At 35.2% G+C, this 12,426-nt stretch overlaps 1 protein-coding gene across 1 annotated transcript; it reads right to left on the bottom strand.

The window, feature by feature from the left end:
* Window positions 1-8,210: 8,210 nt before the first annotated feature.
* On the bottom strand, window positions 8,211-10,341 carry LOC112163223 (myosin light chain 4). Its single transcript, XM_024299509.2, has one exon. The coding sequence runs from the start codon at window positions 9,925-9,927 to the stop codon at window positions 9,214-9,216; it is 714 nt and encodes a 237-aa protein (XP_024155277.2). The 5' UTR covers window positions 9,928-10,341; the 3' UTR covers window positions 8,211-9,213.
* Window positions 10,342-12,426: the final 2,085 nt, after the last annotated feature.

The following is a 12,426-nucleotide window of genomic DNA, read 5'->3' as shown; positions in this document are numbered from 1 at the left end:
TCATGAACACTGAGGGTCAATATTATGAAGTTTAACTAACATGCTTCCAGCGATGCTGAGGATTCAGCCACATCCTTTAGCACCACTGAAGGATAGCTATCTCCTGAGCAACAGGCGGCCTTCCATGATTTAAGATTTACATTTGCAAAGTCAATTTTAGTTAACTTGCAAATATGTGTAAATTGTTGCACATAGCTTCAAGATATTTTCCTAGCCACACACGAGCTTTATTTATTTATTTTTCCTCATGGTGCATATTTTCCTCAGCTGGACACATTAGAATGTGCAATCACCTGTGTGGTTTTTCAAATGAATACAAATAGGCATATGAAAAGAGGTGATTTCCTGCCTTTAGTTGGGGGTGCAGCAACCAATATATTGCCTGCTTCTTGAAATAATTTCAAAAGGTAATGTTTTCTATTTTGCTCAGTGTTTCATTGAATTGCTAAAAAATAAAACTGAAATAAAATAAAAGAGGAAGAGACAATAGTACACCAGGTAAAGTTTAGGACATGTCATAACCACATCACTTTTTGTGAGCTATTGTGTTGCAAACCGCACAACAACATTTCATTTTGCCCAATAAATCAACATTTTGACTGCGTGTGAAATAGAGGCGAACAGCGCAGGTTGTAGCACATCTTGTCATCTGTCCATTCTGACTCAGCTGCTGTCATTCGCTTCACTCCTAATCCTCCTTGTGTGTCCATGCGCAGAAAAAAACTGTGCGAGTGCAGAATACTTTTCAGCATGTCTGTGGGAGAAAAAAAATGAGATTTTTCAGTTCCTTTGCAGCTCGAGCTCCTGCTGCTCCTGATATCTGGCGTGGTTTGAAAAAGCTTACTGATCAAAAGAAATCACATTCTGCTAAAAAAAAAAAAAGAATGAAAAATGAGGGAAATATCAATATAATTCCTGCTTCAATAAAACCAAGTATTTCAGGGGTTCATTAACTCCCACTCCCACTTCATTTTTTTGCCTCAAAATATTTGCTCAAACTGTCTGACAGACTGCAGGTTAGCTTTCTGTAGACCTGGAGAATTAGAGTGGCATTGTGTGGTCTGCAGGTGTTACCTGCCCCCCTTTGACCCGCCCCCTAGTGGGTGAGTGGCTGTTACGTGACACTCACTCCCCCCCTCTGCTCCTGCCAATCTGGTAAGAGTTGCATGTGACAAATTCACGACAAAAAAATGGTTGCATTTGCGTTTATTTTATCTCCATAGCAACCATTTATTTTTTTGATCACCTGAAGTTGACGATCATGTCTGTTTTTATGGAAGAATTGGCAAAATTTGAAGGTTTCCTTGGCAACTGAGTTTTTTTTTTGATAATTACACCCCTATTTCTAGTATTTTTATCTCATATCTCACATTGTTTCATTCAGCATCATGTTATAAAATTTCACAATATTCTAGTGCAAAAATTTGCGAGCAACAACTCAATATTTGCCGGATCACCACACAAACGCCATTCAAAATCTACAAACTTTATTTCCAATATCTTTTTCCCAAGTAGCTCCCCAACGATGCTTGGGTAGTTATGAGGTGAAATCCCAAGATGGGTGTTACATTTTTAAAGAGTTAAAAAGGTGATTTTTAAACTAAATTTAAGATGGCAGCCTCTTCCTGAGGTCAAAGGTCAACCAAACTTTGGTGGTGCTTGTATATTCAAACTGCTGTGAAAATCATCAACTTTTAAACTTTGCCACAAAATAGCAATACAGGTTCTGAGGCCATCCCATAACAATTACAAAACTTCCCATGGATATGCTTGTGTTTTGGTGTAGATTGTGGATTTTAAACTTTTTGCAAAATCCAAAAATGCAAATTTTGATGAGTTTTTGAGCATCAAATGCTCAGTAAAAAACAAATATTGCAAAATAATAATCGTAATAATTTGGTTCTTGCAGTCCAGTACTGATGTGGATCATAATTAAATCAAAGATTACTTAATTTTTATATAAATGGCGAAAAAGTGGGTGATGTAGCAACACAAGGAGACGCACAACCAACCCACAAACTAAATAAAAATAAGCCCAAAAAACTAGTTGAGACGGTGGATAATAGCAAAGATTTAAAAGCATGTGAAGCAGTAATATTTAACGACAAGTGAAAGGAAGTGTTTCCTCTGACTCAGATGTTTTGGCCTGAAGGGTGTGTCTGTAATCCCTACAATGGCTTCCCACTTACAGGAAAAAAATCCGGAAAACTCTGTCTGGATCACTCATCTGGGATTAGACCCGAGGACACAGATTTACATTAAGTGTTCCCCTCCAAAAAACAACAGACATCAACAGTATGCAGCCAAAACTGCAGCATTGGTTGATTGACGTGGATATCAAAGGCGTGTGGCTTGAATAAATTTAGCACAAAGTCTGATAATGTTATTTTGTAATACCTTAAAGACTACCCTAATGGTTGAAAAAATTATAATATTGAAAAACAACTTCACCCAATTTATTCCAATTTCCTACTTTGCAATGTTTTGGCTGATTTTTTTTTAGTTAAATTCTGTGTTATTTGTTATTGCACTATATTAATATTAGTTAATTGTCATGTACTAAAACTAAAAACTGAATAGTTTAAGCATGTTGTTACAAAAATTTCAAAAGGAAAATATCTGAAACATAATTTCTCTACACATATAATGGAAACATTTTATAAAAGTGTATTTTTCTTCAGTATTTTTTGTATTTTGTCACATTGTGCATGTTTGATGCAAAGTTAACGCAATAAGAAAATCAAAATGTTTATCACTTTAGTTTAAAAATACAAATAAACCATAAAAAACAACATAGAATTTGGTATCCTGAGTAGAGAACATTGAAGAAAGTAAGAAAATATAAAATTCTAAAAGAAAATGAATGTCACCAACTTCAAACAATGAAAACAACAAACACATTTTCAATATTTTTGCAGTTTAGATGAGACAATTAATTTTATTAAAGCATTTTTTCAAACATTTAGCTAATATTTGTACATTTTTGATACTTAAAAAGGGTGTTTTTTAGTCTATCACAACAGCTGATGATATAACAGATGTTTTTTTGTGTCGCTTTGGCCTCTCAGACCACAAACAGTCACAGCAGATGGTCACCCTCACAGTCTAAGTCTGCTGGTTTGTTCTCTATTCCTCCACTTAAGATGGAGTTTTCTTCTCATCCTTTGCTTGTGAGTACAAAGAGTATCAAAAACTTTGTAACACAATATTATTAATCATGATATTATTATAAACCTGTAGGAAAAAAATCAGATTTTATTAAATACAGCTATTTTTATATATTAGGATTGTGTTTTAAATTTATTTAATCTGAAATTTTATTAGCATTGTGGATTAGCACTATTGTGTAAAATATTTTAACTTTTTACACATATTTATAAATTATTATATTATAGTTAACCGATGTACATATTTAAAAAAAATATAATGTATACAAAATGTTTTATTACTTGAAACTGTAAATGGATTTCCTCTTTCCAAGATAATTATTTTTTTCTTGCTAGTGTTCCATTACATAGACACTTTCCAGGCTTCACATTTCCTGTAGTGTTCAGGACTCTAATATCTATAGACATTAACTTATTGCATAGTGGGCCTCTTTATCATAACCATTTAAACCATTTAAATGTGCTTTCAGTTTCTAAGTGAAGTAATGTGGTATTAAAATAGATGGCAGAGCACTGCTGCCAACAAGATAGCGCACAGGTTCATTAGGCACCCTAATACATTTTTAAGTTATAAATGCAAGAAGCAAGCAGAAAATGCTCAAATATATCTTCATGCCAACTTGGCTTTCATAACTTTTAATAATGAAACAGGGTGGATGATCCTTTTTTTTTGTTCTTACATTCTACATTGCAAATGGAAACTTTAATTGAGACATATTTTTGTTAACCTTTTGGGAAATTTCATTGAATTTCAAACCACAGTACAATCAACAGAGCACAAAAGATGAGCGCAGCAACAGAAGCTTCAAAGTTATTAGAGAGTTGTGTGCGTGTGTGTGTGTGTAGGCACTGACGGTTAAAATCCCATCATGACTCTGTAAGCAAGTGTGTCATTTTCTTAATTTCAAAGATGACCTTTTCTCAGAGGTAATTACTTCTAGACATGTTGTAATGCACCCTGAGGAGAGGCGCGATCCTTGATGTTTTTGAGCAGCCGCATATTTTGCAACAACAAGACAGCTAACAAGCAAATTCAGGAGGGCAGAAACATTTTCACAAACCTATTTTGCTAATTTTGCAACCATTAACACACATTTATTTGAGGTATATGTGCTTTTTATTGTTTTTTTTCTTAAAAATCAACCCTCTGAACATCTTTTGTTCTATTGTAAAAGCGCTCCCATTGGACTTTTCATTTTGATTATGACAGTTTTTGCAATAAAATTTAAAAAAATCTAGTTTTATAAGACATTGATTCTGTGTAGCAGCATAATTTAAGGGGTCAATCATTGGTGCAGAGTAAGCCCGCCCATATTTCCCATCATCTGTCTGTTTGCAGGCTTTAGTGCTAGCTTACAGCCCAATGGTGAGCAATGTCGGAGCTATCCAGCAGTACAGTCTTGAGTCAGATGCTAACTCGGATGAGGAAAACAAAAATGTATGGATCATGCAGCCTACAAGGGATTGAAGCGGAGCAGGGAGCTTCTCAATGTGGCTCCTACATCTCTGCTACCAGCTTTATCCAACTGCATTTCTTTGTCTTAAGTGAGTAAAATAATGCTAAAAAATGCCATTTTAAGTGTCATTTTCTTTTCATTTATATTTTATCATTACATGTAAAAAAACATTTAAACGAAAACCATCTTTATTGTGTTTTTAAAGGGTAACCAAACCCTAAATCAACTTTTTTTGGCTGTTGACCTCTAAAATAGGACTTTTAAAGTGCTTTCTGTGAGTCGTTACCAAATTTTTGACATTAAAAAAAAAAAAAAAAAAAAAATATTCTTGAAAATATAGCCTAAACCTGTGTGCTGCCCTCTACAGGTTGAATCGAGGTATTACATTTGAATTGCAATATTGGTCAAACCATTAAAGTCCTACGTCATTTCAGAAGTCTCACGTCATGATCTGCAGCTCCAGTAATGATAACAGTCCAGTTTCCCAGCCCCACCCCTCTGACTGGATTTTCAAATGTCGGATGTGGGTGGAGTCAGCCTCCAACTTCCCAGTTTGGTTACCCTTTAACACAAGGGGCCAAAATCCAAGACACACTCTAGGTCGCGGGCCGAACAGGATAAACATTTATTAAACACCCTAAAACAAACTTTTTAAAAGGTCAACCTAACTTTTGACATAACTATGAATAAAAAAGGCAGGAATATTATTCCAGAATAAATCAACTTAAACCCTTAAATAATTTTCACTATTTTACCCTCCATAAAAATATATTTTGTCAAATTATACAAATTAGAAATAAGCACAAGATAACAACGGGCCATTAATAACAATATAATAAAATGATCGGGAGGGTCGGATATCAATACCCGAGGACTCGAGGAAAATTATATTTCATATATGTCATAAAAAGCAACGAAACCTTTTGATTTTGGCTAAGAACGTCATAATCAAAATTAAAAGATCACAGGGGACGATGTTATGATAGAAAAATATAGTTGGAGTGGAAGTTATAGGTGGTATAGCTCCTTATTTCTGGGGGTTAGTTACAGCACAAATCAAGGTAATTTACTCACAGTTATGTTGGCATCAGCTGTTGCTTCATGAAGCATCATTTGGACACCTACGTCCATTTTTTTCTCTCTATGCTTTTTAGGATCAAAATTCATCTAATTTCTCATAATTACTCTTTTTTTTACCGGTTTTCTTCTTCTATTTGCATCTGTTTTATGATTACGGTCCTGCAGAGAAGCTAAAGAGAGCCTCAATTATTTAGGGTCAAGATGTCAATTTTAATGGAATCTTCCACCTATTTCTTATCCTATGGAAGCTTTGGTTTTAGTGTCACAATCTAATTTGCCCTGCATAATTCAAAGCCAAATTTCAACTATACTCAAAGAAGTATTAAAAGGAGTTCTTATAAGCCGATCTTGACTTTCCTTGCCTTCTGCAATTTATTAGTTACTTTATTTATAGTAACTAACAAGCAAAACATAGTTTAACTTGACATATCATAGAATATTGTGTAGTAACAATGTATGCATAGATTGTTCTCTATTACTACCCAAGAGAAGTCTACAGCTCATGAAGTTTTATTTTTGCGCATCATTCATCCCCATGAAAGTCAGTTTTTATAGTTTCTGGAAATGGAAAAACAACAATGACATAAACTAGTCAAAACATCATTTGCCTGCTGAAATAAAGGTGCCGTGAAAGTTCACTTTAGCAATAACTGCTCGATGCCAAATACCGCGTTCCATACTTGGGGTGAAATATTAAAATCTTTCAAATTAGCGCTTCAAATGAGCCACTTCATATTTCTACTCGAGTGCCCGTGTTGACTGCTGTGTTTTATACCACCACCTGGGAAGCCGGAGCCACGCGGGGAGCCATTTGTATTGTTGACAAGTTAATATAGTGCATTCTTAAACTCCAAATGTGGCAAAAACTATATATATGAAAATTCCACTGGAAGCATTTTCATCCTGACACTAATATTTACTATGTTGTGTCCACCTTTTGCACAGAAAATCCTGTGTATGACTAACATTAAAACATAAATATACAAGCTGGTGGATCTTTCTAGCCAAAAGTTCTACATATTTAACAAAGGACTTTAAAGCTAACAGCTGCTGATTAATCACGATGGGTCTAAATTACTGGCTGGCTCTCAACCGGTTATGGAGCTGGGCGCCCAGCACACTTAGAGCCTCTTTTGCATCCACTTTACAGCTGCATGGAGTGAGTGCCTATTTAATTGCATCTTTCGTTTGCTTCTACAGTTATTCATGAATGGGCGCAGATCTGTAATGCGTCCCACGTCCAAATTCAACTGGAACCATGGGGTAAAGTTTTTAAATTTAATGTGGTTTTACCCTCAAACCGTGGATATATGCAAGGCAGATGAGCAGCTCAAGGCTGAGAAGCATCTGAACATGGCTGTAACAAATTATTTCTGTAATGTATGCTGTTCAAGTTTGCTGCTAATTAAAGCTATTAACACAAAAATCGAACAAGATGTTACAGTGCAATAGCACATAGGATAAAGATTTTCTTTAGAGTTTCTCACAGCATAACACACAGGATTGTCTTTAGTTTTTAATGATACCAAACTGGTGAGAACTCCATGAAATTACTGGCTCCTTGACAAGTAATAGAATTTTCATTAAGTCTGATGTTTATTTGATTGGTTCAGTCATTATGGATCACTAAGGCTAAGTCCAAATTCCTTTACTACTTGCTAAATAGTGCACGATTTCGTGCATTTGCCATTTTCTATTGCTGTCCCAATGCCTTAGAAATCTCCCAGAAGTCTTTGCAAAAAATATTAGTACAAATAGACAACAATGCATTGCGTTTGAACAGTTTTTGTGAAAAAAAATGGTTTCAATTTAATTTTTTAACACACTTTCCATATCATCAGAACACAGTGGATTCATAAATAGATGTTGTACTGATTGGATTTTCCCTTCATGAAATCAGTGACGATATACTATCTATTTAGAATTTTAAACACTATATTTTCCTGCACTACATAGTTTTTTTTTAACAGTAAAGGATTAAGGTGGGAATTCAGTCAAAGCCTTGGTGTTGTATCAGCACAGGACGTGATGTCATACACAATGTTTTGAAGTGTAAAAACTTTCTCACATTCTGTTCCTCTATTTTATAATATCTTAACATAATAAAAAATGTACATATTTGAGTGGTTAAAACTATGCAGCTTGATTTTAAACCTAAATAATATAAAATAAATTGAGGAAATACAATAGAAACTTTTCATTTTGATTTTTCTGAAGGTTATTTTCACCACATTGGCTGAAATGTTATATTTGTTAAAGTAAAATAATGACTCGTTTTTGCTACGCTAATGTTAGCATGGGCTTATGATATGCTACGCTAGCAGGAGAGTGTTAAAAAAAGAAAGCTGGGAAATCCTGCCTGCGAAAACCTGAATTGTATTTCTAATGAGCTGCTGGTGCGCCGAAGAAATTTTTTCTAAGAACTCATAGTGACATAAGTGTAAATGAAAAAAATCTGGAATGTTTTCTGTGGCGAACTTGGTTTGTGGTATTTTATTTTGAAGTAAACCTTAAATAAGGTTAAAGAAGGTTTTTTGATGTTGTCTAAAAATGCCATAATTGAAATTAAAATACCATCGGGATAAAATTCACAATTTATTGTTTCATTAGTTTTACTCAAGTTTTTTTCATTTAATTTTATTTTTTTTCTTTACTCATAAATGGACCTATAAAAAACATTACAATATTAATGTGCTATTCACTTAATGCAAATTTATTATAGGACAGCAATCGCAAATCATTGTCTCTCCTATTGTTGTTGCACCTGCTCTATAGTTGTCAGAAGTGGGTGTGCGTCTTTGCGCATGTAGGTCAAAAATATTTGTTGATCCACAGCAGCTGCTCCACCGCCACAAAGAAAAACCTGCAGACTAAAGCCCTTCTGGAGAGAAGAAAAACACAAGTGGTTTATTTTCAGATTGAGTCAAATCCTCATTTTTCTCGGTTACAATAATAGAGCAAAACCACATTAGAGAAGTGGATAGGAAACGTTTAAAACACCTAAAAAGAGGGGCGGAGCTAGAACAGATTATTATAATATTATTATCATTGCTTTTATGTCAGTTAATTTGCATTTGGTATGTTTGCTATGCTTAAAGAAGCTTGTATTTATAGTTTCAATCAGAAATTATATTATTATTAACTCAAAAAATTAGCTGTAGCTTCTGCCCTTTTTTTTATTTTTATTTTTTTTATGGCAACAATGACAGAAATCAACAATTATTTTTAAATTGAAAATTAAACAGATAATTTGAGGCGTTTTGTAATCAGATACACTTTATTAAAACTTCTAAATATTTTTTTATTATTAAATTTGATGTCTACAGGATTTCACCTGATTTTCAAAATTAAAAGTCTTGTAGTTGAGGTTTTCAGTCATGTATTACAATCTTCAGGCTTTACAGCATGAACACATCGCTGATTAAATGACAACCTCACCTCTAATTAGTCAAATCAGGGTTTAATTAAAACGGAGGGAAGTGGAAGTCTTTGTAACTTGACTGTCCTTGCTAACCAGAGAGAATATGCTTCACGAAGGAGGTGTAATTGATGCATCCGTTGGCATCCTCCTGCCCCGCCATCAGTCTGTCCACTTCATCTTCAGTCATCCTCTCCCCGAGCGTTGCTAGCACATGGCGCAGCTCTGCTCCCATGATAGTGCCATTGCCTTCCTTGTCGAACACCCTCAGCCCTTCCACGAAATCTTCAAAGTTGCCTTGATTTTTGGAGCGGGAGATGTGCTGCAGCATTGGCAAGAACGTCTCAAAGTCCAACATTTTAGTATTCATTTCCTCTGGCCTTGGTTTCCCAAGCACTTTCATCACCTCTGCATTGGTGGGGTTCTGGCCCAGAGCCCGCATCATATCTCCACATTGAGCATATGTGATCTTCATTTCTCCTGTCGGTGTGCGGTCAAACAAGGTGAAAGCTTCCTTGAACTCCTCAATCTGGTCGGCCGAGTACTCGAGGGTAATGCTTTTTGGGTCAAAGTCGGGCTCTTTGGGAGGCTCGGGCTCTGGCTGTGGAGGAGGAGGGGCGGGCTTTGCCGCTGGAGCGGCTTCCTTCTTGGGTTCTGGCTTTTTGGGCTCTGGCTTCTTTGGTTCGACCTTTTTGGGCGGCATCTCGCAAAGGTGTGCAGAATCTTCCAGAGTCCGAGCAGGATGGAAATGCGCGCGGGGAAACTCCGCTTCCCAAGTTTTATTTCTGCTTAGTCCAGGAAACATGATAGTAATTTTAAAGAGCACACTTTAAAAGGAAGAAACCAGAAATAGAATATGTGATGTCAACATTAAGTATTGTTCTCAGCTGCTGTCATCTGGCCGACAGGGCTATTTGTTGTCATTAGCTTGGGTCCAGTTGCATTAGCCTTAAAATGCTTTGTGTCTCTTATGGACAAAGGGATTAGAGTTTAGCCTGGGATCACCCAATGAGGAAGAGTTCAAAAATAGCTCAGTTGTGAAATGCAGAGAGTATGAGACCCTCTTTTCCTTTAAAAGTCCCGCACTGTCCTTCAGTTCACTTAAACAGATAAAAGCGATTGTGAAGCAAAATCCGTATAAAAGATTTGAGGTATAAAAGAGCAGAAAAACACACTTTAAAACAGGTTCGCTAAGGAACCTTTTTTTTATTTAAATCAAACTATTGTTTTTCTCCTCCTTTTAAGTTTAAATAACACACTTTCAAGTGACACTTTGCCAATTACTTGTTTTTGAGGTAAATGACAATTTTTAATTCCCTTTTGTCATGAGGTAGAATGAGCCCAAGCTGCCTGGTGTCTGCCACATATAAAAGACTAATAAGCCTTGTCAAGCCTTAAAGAACTTATCAAATCTGTCACTTACTAAATTACTAGAAAAGTCTTTCAATTAAATCTGGTATGGTTTAACAGGACCCAGGACTAATAAGACTATTAGGCCTTAGTAAAAATAATGATAATATTTTGTTTTTAAATAGTCATAATGTCGTGCTCACAAATATTCTGTTAAAAAAAAGGAGTTACAATGAGATAATGCAGGAATATATGAGAGAAATCCAGCATGTTGCTTTATCATGCTTTTTCTTTTTAATTTTTATTTATTCATTTATTATTATTTTTATGGCAGTTAAAGTATGTTAACATTTAACCAGACTATATAAATTTACACAAAACAAAAGATAAAAAAACACAGATTTTAAATTAAACTAGGATTTAAACTAGTTTTTCAAAATAAAAGCACAATTTTCTTGTAATTTCTACTTCAATGGATATTTTAGCCCAAAAATTTTAAATCTACAGCTTAGAGTTTGAAATGTTAAGGGAAACAATGCAATATTAACTTTGTTAGTGTTTATTATTTTTTTTTTTTGTCTGATGCATCTCTATTGTAAAATTCAAAACAAATTGAGCAATTAAGAATGAATCTAGCACAACTAAATTAATATATCTCCCGTTTTTGAGCAAGAATTCACACTTTTCTGTTGCAAACAGCTAACAAAACCTTAAACTTCCTTGTTCTATTGTGTCACATTGCTATCTTTGCTATAGCACTTTTACCAGATGTTTAGTCTAGGAGTTTATTTAGTCTCCTGATTAACGTTGGCGACTTGCTGGTTTCACTTAGAACCCTCACTGATTTGGCAGTGTCTTTGTCATGGTTGCACAACTGTTCCCTCTGTTGTCAGCCTGTAACAACACAAAAACCATTGCAGTTTAGAAGCAACACAGCACCAAGGTTGCACCACAAATGAGCAATTTGGACTTGAATTTAACACTCGAACGATTCTTTGCTCCATTCAGCCTTAAACTGTACGCTTTAATTCTCTAGATGTAGCTGCTGGCTGCACTTCGCTTTCCTTGAACAGCCGATGACAGACAGTGAAGATCCTTGGGTAGCATTGATAGGCAGTTCTGGCACAGAAACTGCAGACTTTGCCCCAGTTTTGCCTATCCACTGTTGGAACTTCATCATGTTGTGCATTCACAGTCGTTTTATCAATGCTGTCTTCGCTACTTTGTTGTCTCAGAGCCAGAATTTAGGTGAATGTGATTTTTTTGTCTCGCCCACACACAAGTAAATACATTAAAAAAATGTGACAGAAAATATTTCTTTATTCTTTTTAGAAATTTACTAAGAAACAACTCTAATGCTAAAGGACACGCAAACTATTATTCAAAATAGTGTCTTAAACAACAACAAAAAAATACAAAAGGACAAAGCATCTCCTTTCCTTTGGCTGGCAAAGCTGCCTGATGGCAAACATGATGTAATCAAAAGAAGTGAGGCAGACAGGGGTGAGTGCAGGTAGTGTTTGATAAATGGGACAGGCAAAACTTTGTTTTACGGGCACTGGAAGTGCACATAATTGTTTACCTTTTCAAGAACAGTTTGTTTGTCTTGTCATTTTTTGGATGTAATTGAATGCCACTGGGTGATGCTTGACATTCAGGTTGAGGGTTGAAAGGTGCAGGACAGTTTATTCTTTGTGAAATGTTGCATGCTTTAATTTGCATTGTTTTATTAGTGTTTTAATAGTAAATGTACTTGTTTTTACTCAATCTCACACTAGACATTGTTGTGTATTTAAATGTCTGTGTCCAGTGTCATTGTGCTTGTATATTCAGTAATCCAACATGCAGTATTATTATATTTCCAGCACTTTTTAGTTTTGTATTAGTAAATATGTGTGTATTTATGTACGGTATGTTTTTCTTTACATCTTTGTCATATGTGTATATCTACAGT

Source organism: Oryzias melastigma, linkage group LG12, assembly GCF_002922805.2.
Source record: "Oryzias melastigma strain HK-1 linkage group LG12, ASM292280v2, whole genome shotgun sequence".
Taxonomy (NCBI): domain Eukaryota; kingdom Metazoa; phylum Chordata; class Actinopteri; order Beloniformes; family Adrianichthyidae; genus Oryzias; species Oryzias melastigma.
Note: the sequence above shows the minus strand (reverse complement) of the source record. Positions and strands in the feature narration are given on the sequence as shown.